We start from the raw sequence: 22,415 nt of genomic DNA, 5'->3' as shown, positions 1-22,415 counted from the left end.
ATATCTCAGATTCTCATGCCTCCTCAGTAACAACATCATTAGAAATAAAAAAATAAAACCCAACCCTTAATCTTCTAAGGAATGCAGTATTGGAGGCTTCTGAAGGGAACTCATTAAATCAATGCTAAGCTATTCATCAACCCAGTTATGAGGTATAAGCTTCATTATAACAGTACTTGTTGAGTTTGAAAGGGCTCAGCTCCAACTTGCAACCGGCTTGCTGGACATCGCAGAGTTGTGCAATAGAACTGGGCATCCCACAATACCGCTAACTGTGATGGCAATTACTCACAGGTAATTTTGTGTTTCCACGGCCTCATCCTGAATTTCTACTGGTGCAGCCGCAGGATGTGCTACTGGCTTTGGGAGAAGTCGTTCTGCCTTGGCACGAGGGTAAATGAAAGGACAAACGAGGCTCAGAGAGCCGCGTCACCTCTCCCGGGAACCTGCGCGTTGCAGAAAAGCACTTGAAAGCGCTCTGCAACGGGAGTGTTGAATTAAGCTAAGTAGGTTTGTGTGTCGGCAGGTCCAGAGGGGCACAGCAGGGAGGGCAAAGGGACGCGGCGATCCTTGAAGGAGTTTGTTGGCTTTGAAGCCCCTCTCGGTAGTCGTTGAAATAAAGGAGGCACCATCAGCGGGGGTTGAATGCAGAGCCACACCTGAGGCCAACACGTCAGGTCCATACTTGCAAGGCCAGTGCCATGAACACCAGTAGCCTCCTGTGGGGGGGTGGTGGGAGGCTGGGGGGAGAGGGGAGCCCAGCCCAGCACTGCTGTGCATCACTCCTACACCACACTGGGGAAGCTTATCTCTCGCCTCCATAACTTCCTTGGCTCCTGCCCTTTCCCCGTGTCCCCATCCTGCCTGTGCCTGCAGAGGCTCCCAGTCGTTTGTCACGGTTTGATAAACTGACCTTTCAGAGGCATGGGCAGGCACAACATGGTCTTCACCAAAGCTGACCGCAGGGACGGGCTCTCCTCCGGTGGGCAGAGTTGACTGAGCATCTCCCCATGCTGGGGCAGCAAGGACTCTGCTTTGGGAGGGACAGGAGATGACCCGACCCAGCCCAGCAGACACCAACTCTGGTACACCCACAGGCACCTGAGCTCAAGATCCCCAAAAAGCTGGTTCTCAGGTCCACCAGAGGAAGGCTTCGGGCTGCTGGTAGCTGTGTCCCGGCCAAGGGGCAGGGGATGGGGATCTCCCATGGAGTGGCCACCTGCCAAGCTGGTGGAGGCAGAGCCAAATGTGAAGCAGGAGGTGGAGGGGACAGCTGTGCTGGGGCTGCGGGAGAGGGAAGATCAAAGGTTTCGTGGCGTTACAGCCACACACCCAACTGGGGCTCTGTGCAAACCAGCTTCAAAGAGGTCACTTGTTCTCGGAGCTGATTAAAAACTGAAATTACAGCGTAATGCGCTTTCTATCCAGCACCTACATAAAGGGGATGCGCACCTGGGGGAAACAAGCGCTGCTTGGTTTATTTATTTTTAAAGGATCCTCTCACCCAGAGACCCGCAGCAGTTCATTACCCACTTGCCTGGACACACACCTCCCTCTGTACTTCACACACATGCCCAGGGCTTAGCACATCTGTGAAACACCCCCGTGTCCCACCCCTGCCACAGCCTGGTCTGCTGCCAGGCAAAGGAGAAGATGGTGGGATGGGGGAAGCCATGGCCATGTTTCATATAGGATAAGGTGATTTTGCAGTACCCACCCAAACCCCCATCCTGCCAGCGGAGAAGTGAGGTTTGCTGCAGAGTCCTATTTTCCTTCATGATGTTATTAACCCTTTGGCCACGTTTTTAAGAAAAATTCCTATTGAGTCTGTTTCCAATTAAAAATCCACCAGCAAGAAAATGTTCCCCAGCTCATGCCCAATTTTTTTCCATGAAGAAACTACTGGGGAACATTTTCTTTTGACCTTTGAGATTTAAATGGCAACAGAGCCGAACCAGCCAGTGGCCTTATTCCCAGGTGGGTGGCTTCATGGCTCTCGTTTTCAAATGTCACAGGGTAGTGGCTTTGCTTACAGAGTTGTAAGGAGTTCCTCCAAGAAAAATGCTTAATTCAAGAGGATTTCTGTTTCCAGTGTCTTAATCAACATCATATTTGTAACAAGGATGGAAAGTCAGAGGGGTACAGAGCCTGAACTAACTGGAAAAAAGAAAAGGACCGCCGCCTTTGTTAAGGATTCTATGAAATTACTCAGGGTGGTATTTTCATCCTCTTCAGAAAGCAAGTAAAGAATTTTGGAGTCATTTTTCTGGTTTACTGAGTCATTCTGGATGCCAAACAGAGAAATTACCTTCTTGTTGGTTTTTTTTTCCCAAAGAAATGTATTGAGTTCAACCTTTCTGGGTGTCTACTGTACTGACTTGTGGAGCAGGACACTGAGCCATCTACAGCCATTGTTCCTCTTGGCCTGAGGTCTACAAAGAACAGAACAACGCCAAGACTGGATTTTGGTGCTGTGCTTATTGCATTGAAACGTCAGTGCATAGGAATCATTTCTGTCATGTGAGCTTTTCTTTTTAATTAGAGCAACAGCAACTGTGGTATAAATGCCTAGACTCTAGCAAACCCAACAGATTTTTCCAAAGCTCACCATGCTATTTTTAACACGCCAGACTGGATTCAGATTAAAAACAAAACACAGCAGAAAAATAATGGCGTGATGATCAGTTCAAGGAGATTAAGTATTTTTGCATCCCGGTGACTCTCACAGCACAGCAGGCCAAGCATGCTCTGCGGTGCCCATGGACCCCATCCCCGTCTGGTTGGATTGAGGATTTAGGGCAACACCCTTTCAGCTGCCGACCATCCGAGGGGTGCACAGAGGGGGTGTTCATGGGCAGTCGGGACATGGACACCTCCGGGGGGCTGCTCTGCCTGGCGGGTGTTTGCAGGTTCTTCCCATGCATGGACAAGCCGATGCCAAAACCCACTTTAGCATGGTGAGGCATACGTATGTTTTTGTGGAATCAAGGCCATTTTCTCAGTGCTGGCAGATCTCTGTGGGTAAGGGAGGGTGCAAGGTAACACAGCCTGAGTCTGGCCAGTGGTCCTGGCTAACCTTGGCTCTCCGATTTTAGCTGGCCCCAGTGAATTCAAGGCGGCTTCTAGATATTCTTGCTGTAAAGCAGCAAGAAATGAACAGCACGTTCCTAAAACTCCATCACATGACAGCACATAAACATTTTAAAGAGTAAAAATGGCTTAAACCCATGCTTTTAAGAAAGTGAAAGAAAATGTCATACTTGAGGCCTCTCTTTCCTCCCCAGTGAAGGCTCCTCAGAGCATTTAGGGGGCCAAACCTCAATCCCAGCACAGCTCCGTAATTCCAGCATAGCTCCATAGTTCTTCTATACCCATCACCCAGAAAGGCTTGTTTACTGCCGTTTATCTTTCTGAAGTCACATGCAGTCTATTCCAGTTATTACAGTTCATGCTCACATTAGCCAAGACAAAGTGTAAGTTTAACACTCTCCTGCTAGCATTACCTACGGATTCGCACAAGCCGACTGTAGCAACTTATGCTACTCATACACACCTCTTCTGGCTTAGTACAAACAAGACAAAACCATTTTGTTTCTAGCACCTTTGTAGTGAACTTACTTTTACGGCTACAAATCACCTTTCACTGGCCTCTCACCATACCTGCTTTTCCTTACTCCATTAACTAACATTACCCTTCTAACAGTCCTATATTATCAAGCATGTTGTAATGTCAGGCATTAATTCTGTGAGCAGTTTCGAAACAAACAGCCTAGCTTCACTCACATTTAGTGAGGACATTTGGTGCTGAAGCATCCTTATTATCCAGCTTACGAAACATTTCGAGCCTAATGCATTAATGTGCTACAGGGTTAATTGCACTTAGTACTCCATTAGCAGCAAACATATGCCCTTTTTATGTTAAGAAAAGCCAGAGTATAGACATTTGTGTTATTTGTCAAAGGTTGAGATACTTTTATGTCTGCTGCAGAAAATAAGAAACTGTCAGCTCAGCCTCTCACAATCAGCCTTGCTGGTTCCTGCTTATATTCTGCCATTAATCATTAGCACTGAAAGACTGAATATCAGCAATATGTCCTTTAGTACAGTCAGTAGGTTACACAAGGCTCTCTTTAATGTAACCTCGCTTCTTCTATGAGCCCCAATAACTAAAAAGTAATGAGATCGTTCCTTGCTCGTAGTGAAAGACCCAGCCTCTGCCATGCTGTCCCTCTCAGTGGACATCCAGGATTGCCCTGGGGGTCACACGTATGAGTGTATTGTAGACATTTTCTCTTTCCTGAAAAGAGAAAAATCTCTTCTCCCATAGCTCTCTATTCAGAGATGTTATAGGGATGGGAATTGTGACTTACCATACAGCCATGTGCCTCAGGATCCTGATACGTCAGCTCTGTCTGGCAGCTCCTGTTTCTTATTTTAGGGTAATGTATATAATCAGGAAACTAATGGGATTCACCCCACTTAACCATTAACAGTAGCCATCTAAAAGTTAGCGATGACTGCTCCAAGCTAAGCTAGTCACGCAGGTTCCCTTGCAGTCACTGGGGAGGCGGGTGGTATCTCCAGAGGATGATTCATCCCATCTTAAACTGGGTTTCAGAGACATGTGGGCTGATTTACCCTTTGGAAGTTGTCCTCTTTCTCTGCTGGTGAGAGAGGGAGTCTAGCAGAATGACACGCATGAGATGCCAAACTTGTAGATGGTTGAAGTTACGTCAGACAAATCCCACCTGTACATTTTGCTTAGGTGTTGTGTTGAAATGAACATTGTCAAGCCGCATCACTGCCCGAAGGTAAGTGTGAATCAGCAGGACTGCAGAGCTCTGGCTGTTGGAAGTAAAACATCGACCATGCTCCTCATCCTCTAACAGAAGCTGTGTTTGAAGAGCGCAGGGGAGCTTTCATTTTTGCTTGGATTCTCAGCTGAGGGTTCTCATGTTTTGTTCTCCACGCATGCACATGTACACATGCACTTATTTTCTGTTCTCGTCTTAGAGAAGCTCCTACTGCATCAAACAGATGGTACTTTTTTTAATATCGCCCAACATTTGAAGCTCAGATAGATGGAATGGTTTTCTGAATATCAACTGTGAATTGGTGTGAGAGTGGAAAATAGACAGATAATTTGGATATAGTTGGGCTCACGCTATGCTTGTATCTGAATGCAAAGAGTGAGAAACCTGGAAGATGTTTAGATATAGGATTTTAGGTAAGGCTTCTGTTGGATATTGGGAACTATGACTGATAGGTCATTTATCACTATTTTTTGAGGAAGACCTAGTTGCTTACACATTTAGAAATATTAATTCCGTCCAGTGATTTTTAGAGAGTGATATCTAAAAGTTCTGGATCCTACTTCATTTTTACATGGACAACAAAGACCACTGAAGAGACAGGGAAAATCACAATGAAAAATTTCACATCAGCCTTCTGCCTTAGCAATTCAGAAATCCTCTGTGAAAGCTGCTCTTACAGAAGCAGCAACATTTTTCACAGTCCATACAAGATACATAACTGAGTTTTACCAGACTCTTTTCTGAAACACTCTCCTCCAATCTCATTTGTGAGAGATTATAATTTTAGATTGTTTCAACTCCGCAGTTTCAGCTCTGACTCTGAACATTGCTTACTGAGCTGAATGAAAGACATCACCAAGTGCTAAAAGTCTTGAACACAGCAGGCTGAGACCAGCAAAAGGAAGTAGGACTGGAAACTGAGGGTACACTGAGTTTGAAAATATTTCTGCATTATTTATTTAGGAATTTTACTAGCTTAAAAAAAACAAATGCAAGTTAAATTCTTGGAAGAAAACCCAATTACTAACAGCAGATCAGAACAGGATAACATTCTGGACAGGGTTTGCAGTTTACAGAGAGGATTAGCTGTTCTGAGGCTCAAATATAGAACAGAAATTGAATTTGTAATCTGTGTTTTCACCCATCCTATCTGAAAGCAAAATATAATGTGATTAGTTGTAAACTGGTAGGTTGCCGAGTATGTGCACAATGGTCTCTTAGTAATATCTCCATCACAGTCCTTAATATTGAATGGCTCCTCTGAGTGGGAGAACCAGCCAGAGTACCAGGGCTCTGGTACTTAATCTTTCTGAGAGGGGTTTTAAAATCCTTGTCCTAGACCAGAGGTGGATACTATGGATTAAGAGACAATGGCCCCTTATTTCAGAGGAAGATGTTTCAAAAAAATGCAGAACTGTCTCCAGGACAGAAACCAGTCCCACAGAAGTGAGCTCTGGGCCAGGAACCAGGCATCCCCATTGAGTCACGCTGTCCTACTTCGTAGTCACTGCATGCTTCATCAAAATATTATTTCCACTCCAAAAAGCCTCAGTTATTATTCATTCTGCTTTTCCCCCCTTTGCTTCACGTTACTTTCCAAGGCAGACAGACAGCATTCCCCACTTAAATCAAATGGCTGCTTCTTGGTCTTGATGGAGACTCATTGAAACAATGAAGCTAAGCATTCAGGGAAGACTAGTTTTCCTGCTTTTTTTTTTTCTACACACAGTAGAAGTTTTGCTAACAGTAACAAGAACAGAAATATGAAACAATGTTAACTCTCAAACTGGGGAAATGAATTGTTTGCAGATGCTGCATCACTTTTGAGGAATACATTCTTTTCCTCCTGGCACAAATCAAAGGGAGATGCAGTTAACGGGGTTTATATGTGGCTGATTTTCCTCATGGCATTTAGTCATCAAGCTGCAAGCTGAAGGAGAGGCCTCTGTTTCCCTTTCCCATGCGATGCATCACTACTGTAACTCTGCTTGCACATGATTTTGGCTCTGCATTTGCTTTCAGAAATGACACTGACAACTGAGTGTCTTGCGCTGACCGGTCTTGCAGAAGACTCTCGTACCACCAGGCAATATTGGAGTCCCTGTGTCCACTCTTTCTTGTAGGAGGTGTGTCAGGAGCTGCATCCCTGGCTTTTTTGGGCTGTGCTGACCTGCATGACTATGCACTTTTTTGATGCGTGTTATGGGGAAACCTGTCTGTACCCTATACACGCATGATCTTAGCCCACTACCACAGCTGTAGAAGCTGCTGCGGTCTCCTGTCTTTGGCCTCTGTTAGGCTCCATAGCAAGGTCTCAGTCCCGTCCTAAGCAGTGATATCTTCCAGCACCAGGCGTTAATGCGGGGAGTGAGGTGCTGTGAGACACGTCGCAGTAGTGGCTTGCCACCCAGGCATACGAACAGGGACCAAAGCAAGATGATGACTGTGAGTCAGAGACAGATGAGACAGGTTTGAAGGGACATGAAGTCCCTCACTGCTGACTGTGGGTCTGGATCAGACCCACAAACAGTGCCAGAAAAGTATCATCATGGAGACCCAGGCTGAACAGCAATGACTTCAGGACATCTGCCCAAGCATGGACATCTGCCCAGGACTGGGTAAGATGCTCACTTCTGCAGCTAGTGCCAACAGGGCTGCCTATCCTCAAAGCTGCAGGTCAACCATCTTCCCTGGCCACGGGAGAAAACATGTGTCCCAGATGGCTGAAGTATGGCTGCAAGCCAAATGTCACTATATTGCCTTCATGTTGCTAATGTCCCTGCAATGATAATGGACTTTAGGCAAATAGGATTCCTATACTGTGCTGGACCCATCAATAGTACGCAGTACTGTCCTCCATCTCTCCAAAATGCATTCCAATCGTATTCCATCAGCACAACTGACATCAACTTTATCGGGAACATAAACCTGCAGACAGTAACAGGAACAATTGCATATTTCTGGGAAAGGTCTGAGGCTACCTGCTTTGTTTTATAACAGAAGGAAGCTGGTCAGAAAAACTCAGCAGGTTGCAACAGAAGGAAACTTCAGTAGCATATGCTCTTTGATTAAAAAAAAAACCAAACAGCTAAGGACAACTATCCTGAGATGAGTATCAAAGTGCGGTGGGTGATTCACAAATCCACTTTTAGCAAACTTCAGTAAAAATACCAAGTATGGAAAGCTAAAAAGCACGTATGGAGATAGCTTATGATCTAGTATCTACAGTCTTTGTTTTGCTTCCCACTCTTTCACTATTACGTGGAGTAAACGGAAGCATTAAAATTCATCCTCAATGCATTGAAAACTCCTGCTACTTTCTATGAGTCAGGATGGCTTTCTTACCTTTAATGTTCTTTAATTTTTTTTCTTTTTAATCTTTTCCTCTATTATCTGTCCTGGTCAATAATAATTGATTTCCAGAATAAGAAACCTCAATACCTGAAATAGCACTCCTGGCACATCACAAGCCTTTACCCTCTGTTCAGCCGCAATTAACATCATCTGCTCAGTTACTGCATGTACCAGTTGTTGTACCCTCCAATACTCTGTCAGCCAATTTTAGCAGCTATCACTCTGGTAGGATGCTGTGTTCTGCTAGGAGCAGGGTTTCAGTCCTATCTGAACTCAACTGGGTATGTTTTCTTGCTTTGATTGCTGCTGTATTTTAATAACCAAGGGTCAATCATTGGGCAAAACAGGCTTTTAAAACATACCCGGGCATTAATCCCACCCATTTCCCCGGCAGCAGTTACTACCTCCCTCAACAATCAAGTGCCTTGATGTTTTATAAAGTAAAGATATTGCCTGGTGTAAATCTTATCTGGGTCGGAAAACAGGGAAGGTGGGTGTGCATGCACATGTCGGTCACAGCCACCTCTTGAGGTGACCAGTATTGTTCTCTTCTCTACCACAAAACCCCTGACGCTTTGCTCAAGAGTAAGGGGGCTCCTCATCACCGGTGAAAACTGAGGTCTGAAGCCTTGCTTCAGCATCAGCTCAAGTGTCGGTGCGTCACACAACAGGGCTCAGTCAGGCTGGCCAGATCTTGCAGTGTTGTCCCTACTCTCCTGATACCTCAGGCTCACGATGTCCCCAGCTGTGAGCAGGCATTAGCAGCTCCTCGCTGGCAGAGCATCCCACGGGCTCTCCCATGGCTTCCCCATTGCCAGTGGCAGAGGTCTGGGTCGGCACCACGCGACATCTCCGGGCAAGGGATTTCCCCTTGTGTCCGAAAGGCACCTTAGAAAACGCACGTGGGAACAGTGTTACTGCAACGCTATTACGATTTAGGGATTAAAGCACTTGAAGGCCAAGGCTGCTGGAGTGAGGTTGCAGGCTTAATTAACTCCTGGCACCTACGCCTTTCAGAAGAGTCTTTAATTAGATGATGACATGTTAGTTTTCCAGCCTGGTCTTCGCCTTGCTGAACACACGGGACTTGCTCGATCCAGGGAGGGTGGCAGCAGCCCCCACTGCCTGCAGCTCCTGCCTCCTCCCGGCAGCACCAGGCGAGGCAGTGAAAACAAACCATTGGAAGACCATCCCGGGGGACACGTTCCTCATTTTCTGGGTCACTAGCCTTGAGGCTGATCTGTGGGCATGCACACCTCCCGTGCCCACAATGGACAGCAATAGAAACTGTGCCTGAGAATATGGGATGCTACGAGTGGTTGTGGGGGTTGGAAAACAGCGATTCCAGCAAGGCACTTGCAAGGAGAAGAGACTTTTGGCATTGATCTCCCTGTGCCTCAGACCTCATCTGCAAATTATCACTTTCTTGCTCGAGTTTTGCCATCAGGTCTCCGCAAGTCCCTTTGAGCTGCTGCATCCTGAACCCAGAGGCTCTGTAGCTATTTCTTCTTGGGGGGTGCGAGGCAGGAGAGCTCCAGCACTAGCCAGGGAAGCTGCCCCTCTCCACAGAACCACCTCCCCCCATGCCCCACAGCAAGCTGGCCCCCACAGCCTCTGGCCACCCTGTTAACACCAGCAGCCCCCAGACAAACCAGCCCCGCTACTCCTTGTTGTTCCTGGCTTTGAGAAGATGAGCCGGACCTGACTGCAATGAGGCATTTTATTTCCACAGCAGGTTCAAAGCCTCCACCATAGTCAATCAAAGGCACACAGAAAGGCTTTCTGTCCCCCACCCCGGCTGCAGAAGAGCTTCTCAACCAAGGAGCACCATCAGCCACATGTCCTGACGGATGCAGGAGTCTGGGGATCGTGTCATCGAAGGCTGTATCGCAATGGGATCAAGGAGATGCTGCGCTCCTAGATGCACCGCTCGAACAGTTTTCTCCACATAGGGGCTGCCTGGCGTGTGTGGAAGGGCAGGGGGGTGAAGAGGTGTTTGAGGGCATGGGAAGGCAACAGTGGCAAATTTTGTAATTCAAGGTCCAAGCTCTGACCTAACAGCAGGAATGATACAGCCTGATAGTCAGCAGGAAATCTGGCACAACCTGGGGGGAAAAACCCCTCTGTTCAGTTTAAAGCTAGCTTAAGCTGGTGTAGTCCAAAAAGCAGTGCCCTTTTATACCTTCCAAGGACCTCCCCAAATCTGGGCTGTTTTCTTTCTAAATCTGGGCTCTTACATCCTTAAATTTGCAGCTGTTATCATCCTGCAGCAATACTGCATTATGAGAAACCTTTTGCTCTCAGTTCACATACATTATTGCTCTACTTCTGAACAGTGCAATTAGGTCTCCAGAGCTTGCTTGCTTTATCGAAAAAGACACAGGTATTAAACAGAAGAAGAGAAATACTCCAGCCCACAAGTCAAATCAGATAATTGAAATGGTAGGATAAGCCTTAAAATTAGCCCAGTTCATGCCTGAATAGAGTTCATATCTCAGGGGGAACTAACTTTCCTTTTCTTTTTTTTTTTTTATTCCCCCCCCCCCCGCTGCTGATTGGTTTGGAAGGTGATCTTTAGTAAATACTGCAACTCCAAAGATATTATGGACCTCTTCTGCATTGCAACAGGATTACCAAGGTAGGTCTCTCTTAATTTGTAGCATTCATTTCACTTTTGTTCCTTTACTTCTGGGGACAATTTAAAGACAGGCCCCAAGTGATTAATTGACCTGCTATTTGGGCTTCTCTCTCATTCCAGTCTACTGGAAGAAGAAATTGGGGCAATCCAGAGAGCACCAGCTGGAAAAGTGCACAAAGCTCTGGCAGGTGTTAAGCCACCTTAGTGCCTGCTGTGCCTGAGGAACAGAGTGGAACAGAGTAGAAGGGGAAGAGACACAGTCTAAAAAAATAAAAGCAAGTGCAGAAGCCCAGTCCTGAGTGCACACGGGTTGTGTGCATCTACCAGTTTCACCTCAACACTACGTTTTTGCCCGTATTGAGTGAAATGCAACCATATGTTTAGAACCTGGGTTTTAGGGAAAAATTTGGGGCCAATGAGAAGCATTGCCACTAGATGATAAGCTTTCAGTTTAGATACAGTACAATCTAATCCCAGGTATGGATTAAACACAAAGTACCCCAGCAGAATAATTTTATAGAACATAAATATCCCCAAATCCATTGCTCAGGCCAAGTATTTCCTAATTTATGTTGTTCTGCAAAGCCCACCCATCTCTCCTGCTGTAATTTCCTGTAGGGTTTGTTTCTCTTACCTTCAACCTAGAGAGCAGCACCCAACTTAAATCTCTGTGTTGAGAGGGACCCAGGATCAGGTGTAGCTGTGTGTGAGGGTGGGAGAGGCTGGCCCGTGGTGGAGGGTGGCGTGGTGTAGCACCCAGCCACTTCTGCACCGCCTGTCAAGGGTGGTGGTGCAGGGGGAGGGAAGCCCCTTAGTCACATCTAGAAGGGGACATCTGCTGTCTACATATGGACCTTGAGCAGCGCAGGCCACATGCACAGCAGCATGCAATACGCCATAGTCTCTACCTTTGTACAATACAGAAAAAGCACAGGAAAAAATAAGCCAGTCCTTTAATCATGGGTTTATTGCATGACTCCAGCTCTGGGGATTGAAAGATAAAATTGTCTATATTGACTCAGAATTTGCATAAACTGCTGGACAGAAATAATGCTGTTTGCTGTTTATCCTGGCTATTTCATCCCATTTGACATTAGAGAGGTTAATAACTCTCATTTGCCTGTGATGTTAAATACTTCCATTCCATCACCCAGGAAACTTTGTTTAGCAGTTTTAGTGATTTATGATCAGGGTGTTCACTGCATATTTGGCACTTCATTTTCATCAGAAGACTTTCAAAGAACGGTGCATTTCAAACAGGCTCCTGGAGCCAAAGTAAACCTCAAAGGTTTAGATTTGAGCCTATGAGATCACACCTAGCACGGTAATAAAAAAAAAAAAAATTAAAAAAAAGAGCCCTCATATTCAGCAAGACATTTGTTTTGTTTGTTTTGTAAAAGAGTAACTAAATAATTTCAAGATATTCATAGCACCAGTAGTCATTTGTATAGTGTGAGTCAATACATATCTGCCAAGTCAATGTATCACAAAACATAGCTTTTTAATAGAAATTATTAGTTGATGAGTCAACAGAATACACGAGTTAGCAGGGAGCAAAATCTGCTCTGAGATCAAAGATGATCACACTTAACATTTTGCCAGAAACCTCCCTGGTAATTGAAATGGGTGAAGCATCAAGCCTACCCTGTCCTGTGCTTTGACCCTTTCTGCAGCAAGGTAAAATGGGTCTGAGACAGTGCCAAGGCCAGGCCAGGAGTGCTGCAGGAGAGAAGACGGCTATGCACCGCATGCAGCAGCACAGAATTTCAGCCAGCATTTCTAGGTCAAATAAACCTCTTTGAAACGTGCTTTTCAGGAACACAACGATCTCCCTTTTGACGGCAGACAATTGTATGGTATCCATTGATCCGACAATGCCTGCAAACTCAGAGAGGTAAGTCTTGCTGCAACCTGCTCTTCAAAAATAGGGTCAAGCCTAAGGGAAGGGGTGGTGGTTGCCTGCAGATGCCTTTTGTGTGCAGCAGGAGGTGAGCAGCTCCCTGGAGGGAGGGAAATGACAGTAAGAATTGCTTGCTGGCTTGTAACACTAATTCCTGCTGGTTTTGAAGATTTTTACTTGTTATTAAAGTAGGAATAATTGTCTGAGGAAAAAATACCACTTTTAAGTATTTAATGTAGAACATCTGTTCCCATCCCACCCTGTTTGCTGTCAAGGCTCCCAGCTCCTTTGTTTCCCCACTCCTTTATTGCTCTGCTAGGACACAACCATGACATTACTTGCAAAGCAAAGTCAAAGTCTTTGATGAGGTTAGGTCTCTTCCATGCTGGCTTTCGCCCTTCTCGTCTCCAAATCCCTTTCTCTTTTTCTCCTTGGCTTCCTATTTCTTGTTCAGCTTGGCACTTCTAGTTTCACTCTGACTGCTTGCAGTTACTCCTTCTACTGTTATTTACTTCATTGCATATTTCATCATTACGTATCACTGGCATTGCTGTCACTGACACCATGTGGCTGACCCCCCAACAGTAGGAAGGGATCTACTGCACCAGACGATGTGCAAACACAGAGCAAAAAAGAGAATCCCCACTACTGGAGCTCCTTTCTGACCTACAAAATTTCCTCACCATCTCAGTCCACAAGTTATCAAGGCTTGCCAAAGAGGAGGCATTTTTACCATGTTTGTTGTGTCACCATACAGCACAGGAAAGATCTCTCTGTCTCTAGTTTAGTAGTGAATCAGAGGGTCTTGTGTCCATAAAAAGTGCCCATTGCATATTTAAACTGACAGGTTTTAAGAGAGTTTAGAACATATTCAGATACTTCCTACTTCTCAGGGAATACGGATGTGAAATACAAACTGCTTTCTGGGTGTTGCTAACATCAACCTTCTCTGAGTCTTCCAGGTCTCCATACAAAGTGATACCTGTTGCCACTGGGCAGGTCTCAGGTAAAATGACCCTTTTGAACTGAATTTACTAAAGCTGAATTTATGGATGTTTGCATGTGGAAATTACGTGGCTGTGATGCAAGAAAGAAAGATGATGTTGTGGTTGTAGCTGCGGCAGAATAAGAAGTGCCTGATCACAGTGTTCTGGAGAAATGCTAAAAAAAAAAGTCCCCAAGTTTCAAAGTATTTGAGGGTGAGGTGGAATGGCTGGGGTCCAGAGGACTTTCACAGTGCTTAGCTCTGGTCTGACTCAGCACCACTGATCTCCTGGGGAAAGTCTTGCATGGAGCAGTGGTTTTTTTCAGGCAACGCAGACGGTGTTTGAAAGCCTGTCCTGCGGTGTTTTGTTAAACTTGTTTGTCTCCCAGCAAGGCTCTGCTGAAAGCTGAGCACAACATTTGAACCCCATGTTATTTCCAAATGGCTGAGGAAAGAGCATTATTTCTGTTGTGGGCATGGTAGCTCTAAGTGTAATAAATATTTAAATACACTTGACAAGATGAAAGAGCACATCTGGAACACATTCCCCAGTGCACAGCACTGTTGTACTCCACAGGCAAGACTGAAGTGGCACTTCTACCATTTCTCTTTGCCTGCCAGTATCGTGCTCAGGCCAGTAGCTCTCAGACACTGGAGCAGAGCATTTGCTTGGGGCAATTCCTGTAGAATATCTGGCTCATGGTTTCTCTCATCTGTGCAACTGCAGTATCTTCTGCCATTGGCTCTGAGGCAGCATGAGCAAGAGCCCTACCCTGTACACTGTGGAGCTATAGGGAGAGGCTGGCTGCTGAGGCAGGGGCTGCAGGAGGATAGGAGACGTCAGCTGGGGACACAGTTTGGAGCAGTAAAATAGGAAGATAGGAGAGACAAGGGGCAAGAGGTTAAGATTATCTCGGATACAGAGAGTGCATAGAAAGAACAGGAGGGAGCCAGAAAGTCTGGGCCTGGAAAAAGTAGTTTGCAGGAATGGGTGAGGCTCTTGGGAGAGGGGCAAGGCAGTTTTGCTGGTCCCGCCTAGTCTTCTTGCTAATGCTAATTGCAGGTCCCACCTTTTCTTGCTCAGGCTCCTGTATTACTCAAGAAAACACAGTGTCTCACAGCACTATCTTTTTTTTTAGATGGGGAGATGCAGGGAACCAAAACCACTCTCTGAGGTACCCATGTTTGCTGCAGCAGAAACATCTGTAGGAAAAGGGCACAGCAAGGCAGTGTAGGAGGATGTGCACAGGAGACGGAGAGGCAACAGCAGGGAGCTTGTGTATGCAGAGAGCAAAGGCAAACAAGGAGCAAAAAGAACAAAGGAAGAAGCTAGGAAACAGGGAAGAACTTTATCACACTAGGACTTATTACAAGCCAGAAACAGGTCCTATGTCAGTGATTGCCGCTGTTGCCAGAAGGAGGTAGTCAAAGCCAAGGGACATGTGACTGCGAAGGGAAAAGAAGTGTGTCCTAAACTATTTCCTTATTGTAACAAACTCTGCTGGAACAGCATCACTCTTCTGGTCCAGGAGTACACTATTTGCATTGTCAGATCAGAAAAGGTGGGGTCTTAACTGGAGCATGTGTCTCTGTGTGCCGGCTGGTGTGGGTAACCAATAGCCATTTGCTCCAAGACAGAGAAAGACCAGTGAACAGAGCCAGTGGAGCTCCACCAGGGAATGCCACTGTGTTATATCAGCTGGGAAGCTGATCGAAGGGCTTTCTAGAAAATCTACCTTTTTTTTTTTTTCCTAACATGAAGCTAACCGTATATTTTTGTAAGACCATGTATGACTTTTCGCACTCTCCCAGGGCCCTCATTTTTCACCCCAGCTGACAGCACATGGCTCTGCTTTGGGCAGAGCACAGCTCACTGTGTCAGCAAGGTCTCTCTTCCCTCCCTGCATTTTATAAAAGGATTTCCAAAGATCTAAGCTGAAAAGGGCAAGAAAAATTCTGGCGGTAAGTTGCCAAAGCATAAGACAGTCTGCTATGGAAAGAGCAGGAAAGTTGAACTGAGTGTGATGGAACTAATATTCCTTGGTATCTGTTTCTCTTTCACATGGGTTGTCATTAATCTTAAGCATTCCTGACATTTTGCTGAGAGTAGGAAGAATAAACAGAGTGGGAAATTGTTCCTCTTCATTAAAAGAAAAAAAACCAGCTCTGTTCTAGTCTTCACTTCTTAAACAACTCTGCCTGCGTGATCCTGCTTCCCAAAGCAACTCATCCAAATACATGCCAAAAAAGGGGTCGCCCCAATTTTCACAGCAGTGGGAGGTAATGCACCTCTTTTCAGCAGTCTCCCAGGCAGCTGGAAAAGAATGACGTACACTTCAGCAGAACAAAGACTTTAAAAGGTGGGATTGGAAAATACGATCCTTTGGGAGGAAAATATAAGCAGTGGCTTTTATCCAGCAGAGGAGATATCCACCGGAGTCCTGCTAAGAAACGTTCTTCATTTCCTGGCCATAGTCATGGGAGAGGGTTGGAATTAAAAAAGTTATTATTCCAGTGAGCGTCCGTTGGAGGCAGCGGCAATCGCCATATCACCACGGGGTCAGCTGTCTGCAAGGCAAAGGCCCAGCTGGCCGGCCCTGAGCCTGTGGGGCCGTTGCATCACGTTCTGTCCCTCCTCCTGCAGTCCCGGAGCAGAAGGCGCGCAGCTATCCGAGCAGAGCATCAAACCCCCGGTGCCAAACCCTTCATGCTCTCTGGGGTGTTTAAACTCCCAAGCCCGTTGAACGGGCGTCTTCTCCCTCCCAACAGCAGAAAGGCTCTGGTCTGTGTCCTCGTGGTGGAACAGCCTCAAAACTCACAAACCGATGGCTGTGTTGTGGCCGTAATGAGTAGGTTCAGGCATTCTGCAATATTGCTGGAGATACCAATTAAACGAACAAATCCTACTAGCAGCACACTCTTGAGAAATAAAATTGAAGTCTGTTATGTTTCTGATAGTGCAGAGAAAGGAGCTATTGTGGAGCTCAAGCGAGCCTGACGCACCGCAGTCCTAAATGGGGGGGGAACACACACGGGGCATTCCCACTGCTCCAAAGTTAGGGCAGCAAAGCACACAGGTAGCTGAACGAGCCCTTAAAGATCTCACCAGGGACGTGACCTGAAAGAGCATAAGATGTGCCAAGCTTAGCCCCAGTTCTCCCTGCACCTCTGTCTCAAGCTTGTTCTGGTGGGTCCTTCAACACAAGCACGCCCTCAGCCCTGGGGAAATGGGCGAGGAAACTCGAGGAGAAGCAATGTCTGATCGGGATGGAGGCCAGCACGTGGAGAGAGCTTGCCACCTGCCACTCCTTGGTCAGCAGCTTCAGTACCGGGAAACCCCGACAGCACGTGTCGGAGCCACTTGGTCAGGCTGAGGCTGTAGGCAGCGTCTTCGTCTCCCACTTCACTTGCCATTCAGTTATTTGCCTTTCCAGCTGTCCTGGTTTCAGCTGGGATAGAGTTAACTGAGTGAGTGGCTGCATGGTGCTTAGCTACTGGCTGGGGTTAAACCACAACACCAGCTAACAAGCTATCTAGCACTTGCACGGAGGAAAGCCCAGGGTCTCTCCCCAGGGATATTGGCTTGCAGTGGGAGAGCTAGCTCAACCAAGACCCGTGTAGCTGCCTGCTAGAAGGCCCACGTCTGAATCGGTGCTAACCCTGCCTTGCCCACCGCTGAGCCCACCAACAACTGCACCAGAGATCTGCGGGGACTGCTTTTCCCCCCTGAATGATTAAATATACAAGATCTTGTGCAGATTGCTATTGGTAAGCGACAGAAGCTTGTCACTGTGTCTAAATCTTTTTATTCTGGGATCTCTCTCTTCTCCTTTTGGAGGCATATTCACGCTTGCAGCTCAGGCAAGAGTGAAGAGGCAGAGACTGTGAGAGAAAAATCCCCCTTCTGCCTGCTGCTCCTTACATGCATCCCACATGGATGCGTGCATCGGGACGGAGCCAGCTGCTTCAGGATTATTCACCTGAGCGGGCACTTGCATGCGACAGCCCAAATTAACCTGAGCTGTCAAGTGAATTTGGCACTCGATATGACATGATTCATGGACGTGGGCTTGGTCTTGAAGCACCCCCCTTCCTGAGGCTTTTGTCTACCTGGCTGTTCGTTTTTTTAAATTCCTCTGACTGCCCAGATCCAAACAAACCACAGAAAGCGAAATACAGACAGGAGCCCGAGCCAGAGGCACAAGCACACATGAGAAAGAGACTGCGTGGCAGGAATTCACCAACCTTGATGCTGGCAAGGAAAGGCAGACGCCCACATTCTCCTAGCCTCGCTTGGCCACAGCAGAAAAGACAGGGGGAAACCAACCCACCCCCACAACCCCACGCACTCCCTGCTTGCACCCCGTTGAGGCTGGCAGGATGGCGAGGGGAGCTGGGGAGGGCAGGAGGATGGAGGTGGCTCCCCGGCAGGTAAGACGGGAAAGGAAGGGTCACTGCCGAGCAGGGCGGTGTGAAGCAGAGGGTGCACGTCGGTGAGTTATATGCCATCTGTGTCAGTGCACATGTAACCTGAACTGCCCCAGCATGTACCTAGTCCCTGCCTGGCAGGGAAGGTGCGCACTTGCTGCCAGCCCTCCGATCCGGCCGCGGCAGGAGTCGCAGGAAAATGTGCTGCTGCCATATTCCCCCAGACCTGCTTTCTGCCCAGACCTGCTAGAGACGGGGCTGCTGGGAGGGAGGGCAAAATGGCTCCCTGCTCCATGATGTCCCAGCCAAGCTCTGTGCTGAGCTTGGCCAGGGAGAGCGGACAAGGAGCCAAAGTCCCTGTGCCTGCAGCGAGCGCGGGAATGAGCCATGGGAAGCCCGGGGAGGCCTGAGCTGGCCTGTCCTCTGCCCAGCATTATGCTATTGCAGCATCTTCTGGAGGGGGGGAGGTTCTAATTTTCATTTGTCAGCTCTAAAATGCCCTGCATATTGTGCAAAAATCTGACTTGCTGAACACCTGCATTTGCAAATGTTGCACTTTTGTGGTGCCAGGAGGGGGGGGAGCTGAGAAGAGGGTTGCTGCTGGCTTTTGGGTTACTGCAGGCAGGAACTGGGGACCCTCAGCAAGGTGCACAGAGTGCAGCTGCCCATGCTACATGCAGTAGGATTTCCTTTTCACAAAGGGAATCACAGCAAAACAAATAAAGCAACTGAGGGAAAAGGTAGCTGCGTGCACCTGGGGTATTGGCCCTGCCCAGAGGTATAAAAAAAAAGATGACAGAGGGTAATGAAGGGAGTAAAAGGACACCTAGCCTTCATGTTTTACAAAGGAGTGGATGAGTGAGACTAAATGACTTTGGCACAATGTCTCATTTTCTTTAGAATCAGGGCTGAGCAGAGGTCTTCCCCTCGGAAAGGAACAGGGCAAAGAAATGGATCTTTGTCTCTTTAAGATGAGATGAACTGCCACTCTTAGTCATATATCTTTACTGCACCCTAGGGTTATAAAAACATACATCTTCATTTTGAAAGTCTTTTATTACATCCATAAACATCAGATTGCAGCTGACTGTTCCCTGGATGAGAATGTCCTAGTACTCCAAGTGAGTTTTGACAGGGGGAGGGAGTGAAAGTAAGATTTTTTTTTTTTTACTGGAACGGTGTTTATAGGGAACTTGTCAGTCTCTGGCATGCTACAGCCACTGTCAGAGAGCCGAACGGCACCGAAGTGAGAGGACACGGGTTTCTCTGCTTATTCGTACTGTTGGACTCGGGTACCATCCCAGGTGCTGCATACGGTAAGCTTTCCTCCTGTCTTAAATAGGACGCAGCATTTGCTTTGTTTCAGCTCTTGGGTTTTCAAATGGGTTTTGTGAGAAAACTGAAAAATGGGTCTCTGTGAAAAGAACTAATCTCTTCATTTGTTCTGCTAGCTGCTCCACTGGGAGTTGGATCACAGCAAAAAAAAAAAAAAAAAAAGAGGGAATTAGATCTGAGACTTTCAGAGCACAGGGTGCTTGCTCCAGTTTAGACACACAGGGCTAACAGCCGAATTGTTCTGACCAGCAAAGTGAACGCTCTTGACAAGTATTTCTGACATGTCTAATACTTGAGGAATTGCAAATCCTTTCAACAGGTACAAGAGCTATTGTTTAGCAATATGGTGTAAATGCTGGGCTGTATTTCTGTCTGATGTGTTTTGCCTGGGTGATTGCACCCATGAGGCATTGTGCTCCCTCAGGGAAGTGCAAGAAGTAGCTTCAGAAATGCTGTCGGGGTATTTCTACATAGAGTATAAACGGGTGTTCTGTAATCTGTGGTGTGTATGTAAGAGCATGCAATGTTTCCGCTCCTTGAGCGTAAGAAACCAAGAGTATATCCACATTGCAGGCATGAGAACGACTGCAGCACAGTGCAGTTTAAATTAGCTGGTGGGGGAAAGTGGGAGCAATCTTGAAAGAGCAGCACACAGCTCAGCAAAGGTGATTTATGCTTCCCCTGTCTGTGTGAACGCAGTGTGGACAGACTGAAAGATGGGAGAACATTGCTATCATAATTCTTCCTTCCTTAAGTGTACTGTCCCTTGAAATCTAGGGTCTTGTTTTAAGGACTCATTTGCTTTTCCCTGCATTAGTGATTGCAATCCTGTGATGGTCTCAGGAAGGGGCTGGGGCTTCACCAGGCTGACTTTCCCAAGCCGGCCAAAGTGCCCGAGTGCTGGAGTTGGCAGCAGGAGGCGGGGAGCTACTGGTGTGAGCACTCCCAGTCTGGCCACTGCCACAGGCAGCGATGGGATCCCCACGGTCGCCCTGTCCAAGTTATGTTCTCAAGGAAAAAGGGGTTGCGAAGCTTGTGCCCTGCTGTGTCCATCCCACAAATCAGGAAGGGTGGACCTCATTCTGCAAGGACAGTTACTTTGGCATCTCACATTTGCCTGAAGTTTATGCATAGCAGTACGATCCTTATGAATTTGCACCAAAAAAATGGTCTCCAGGATAATGTCCCAGTGTAAATCTGAAAGGCAAGCTGGGTTTTCTTGTGTTCATAAGCTATTGCGTTGTTGGTGGGCGCTCTGGCACAGTGTGCTGATGGTGTAGGGGCAGTCCTTGTGAGTCAGACCTTTCAAAACCAGATGGCAATTCTGAGTGTCCCACCCAAGAAATACAAAAGGGATCTCCTTTGCAGAGAGTGCTGCCTTAAAACAAGCTGCCCCTCAGAGACCCAGCACCCCCAAAAAAACCTTCTGAGACACCTTCACTGTAATCTGCAGGCAGAGGAAGGCAGGTGAGATGAGGAGTTATTCCCAAAAGCTTTCACTGTTCAAAGGACCAGAACAACTTTTTGGCTAAATGCCTCACTGTCAGAGCTGGAAGTCTGGGCATGCCACTTCGCAGGGGTGTTGAGGGTGCCATCTTTCCTCTGTTGTTTTCTGTTATATCTCCCTCCTATTTTTTTTCAGAGAAAGAAGAATTGTTCCAGAATTTATTGGGACAGATTGCCGAGCAGTTCTCGAGGTAAGAAGCTGAAGAACATTATTAATTTAAAATGCTATTTCTTTTATCAGCCTGAAGTGAAATTTTCACAGGAGGCAGAGAGGCATTTAAGATCTCTTTCAAATCCCACTCTTCCTGCCAAATTTAGGCCTTGTACACACATTATTTCCTGCTGACAGCAATACGGTAGCTTAAACCAAAAGTGATTTTTGCGATTATCTTTGATCTAAAAAGGAGATCAAGTAGTAAATATAAATGTTCTTATTGTGCTCCTGCCCTCCTAGAAAGTGAAAGAAAATCTTCGTTGAACAGTCAAATAATCTGATTTGTTTCATTTTTCCCTTTATCACCCAAACATGTCTCTCCTCTGAGAGGATTTCTCAACATCTGTATAGCTGCTTATTTTATTCCAGCTGGTTTCAATAAGACAGATCAATCCCACCACAGTTCAGCAAATCACCAACATAAGTCAAAAGGAGGAGGGCTTCAGAGTGTGCAGACAAACCAAGATGCTGCTGTTAGGCGCAGCATTATCAATTTAACTTTTCTTCCCTGGGGGGTACAATAAAAAGTCACTGCTGAGAGAGGGGGTGATGAAGTGTTGCAGAGCCACAGTACATTCCCAGGGCCATAACAAAATCATTTGTTGTTAATTTTTCTGAAAATTAAACCCGGGGGTGTTTTCTGCCCAAATTTTAGCATTTCCATGGAAATTTTTCTTTTCCTTATGGCAGCCGCGGTTGGACCAATCAACCCTCTGACAAATGTAGACATTTCTAGCAGAAGTCCTTTGTACCTAGGGTAGGTACGGCACTAAATGTATAACATTAATACATGAGGGTTTTCTTTTCAGGGTTTTTAAAATCAATGAGCTGAAAACGGAAGTAGCTAATCACTTGGCAATGCTGGAGAAAAAGGTTGAATGTGAGTGTCCCTTTATTCGTATCGCAGTGGGAACCGGTGCCTCAGAAACCCCCTGCCTCGCTGCCCTCGTTGTACCCCCCGTCGCGCTCCTCGCAGCCCCTCCGCTTTCTCCAGTCCCTCACAATTTGGCCGGCCTTGAGCCCGAAAGGCGTCAGGCCAGCCGGGGGTGAGGCGTGGGGAAGGCGGGAGCCCGTGGTGGCACCCACCGGCGGGCCGAGGCCAGGGAGGGACGTCTGGCGGTGCAGGCATCCCCATCGCCTCCCGGCCTCCCCTCTGAGGGGCCCGTCGAGCCCTCCGCCGAGCTTTGGGCCCGGGGCCACGTCCTCCTGCTCCCGCGTCCCTGTGGCAGAGGGTCTCCACC

At 47.0% G+C, this 22,415-nt stretch overlaps 1 protein-coding gene across 3 annotated transcripts in view; it reads left to right on the top strand.

The window, feature by feature from the left end:
- PDE9A (phosphodiesterase 9A) overlaps positions 1-22,415 on the top strand; it is a 49,407-nt gene that overhangs the window by 1,890 nt on the left and 25,102 nt on the right. The window contains exons 2-6 of one of the 3 annotated variants that reach the window (XM_010580282.1): positions 10,736-10,806; positions 12,623-12,700; positions 13,669-13,712; positions 21,097-21,151; positions 21,984-22,054. In XM_010580282.1, the coding sequence (XP_010578584.1) occupies positions 10,736-10,806; positions 12,623-12,700; positions 13,669-13,712; positions 21,097-21,151; positions 21,984-22,054 (319 nt within the window). The remainder of the gene's footprint in view (positions 1-10,735; positions 10,807-12,622; positions 12,701-13,668; positions 13,713-21,096; positions 21,152-21,983; positions 22,055-22,415) is intronic. The other 2 variants (XM_010580283.1, XM_010580284.1) reach the window with 2 other exon arrangements.

The sequence above is a fragment of the Haliaeetus leucocephalus genome, unplaced genomic scaffold (assembly GCF_000737465.1).
Source record: "Haliaeetus leucocephalus isolate CR32 unplaced genomic scaffold, Haliaeetus_leucocephalus-4.0 Scaffold702, whole genome shotgun sequence".
Lineage (NCBI taxonomy): Eukaryota > Metazoa > Chordata > Aves > Accipitriformes > Accipitridae > Haliaeetus > Haliaeetus leucocephalus.
The sequence above is the reverse complement of the archived record's forward strand: the minus strand, read 5'-3'. Positions and strand labels throughout refer to the sequence as shown.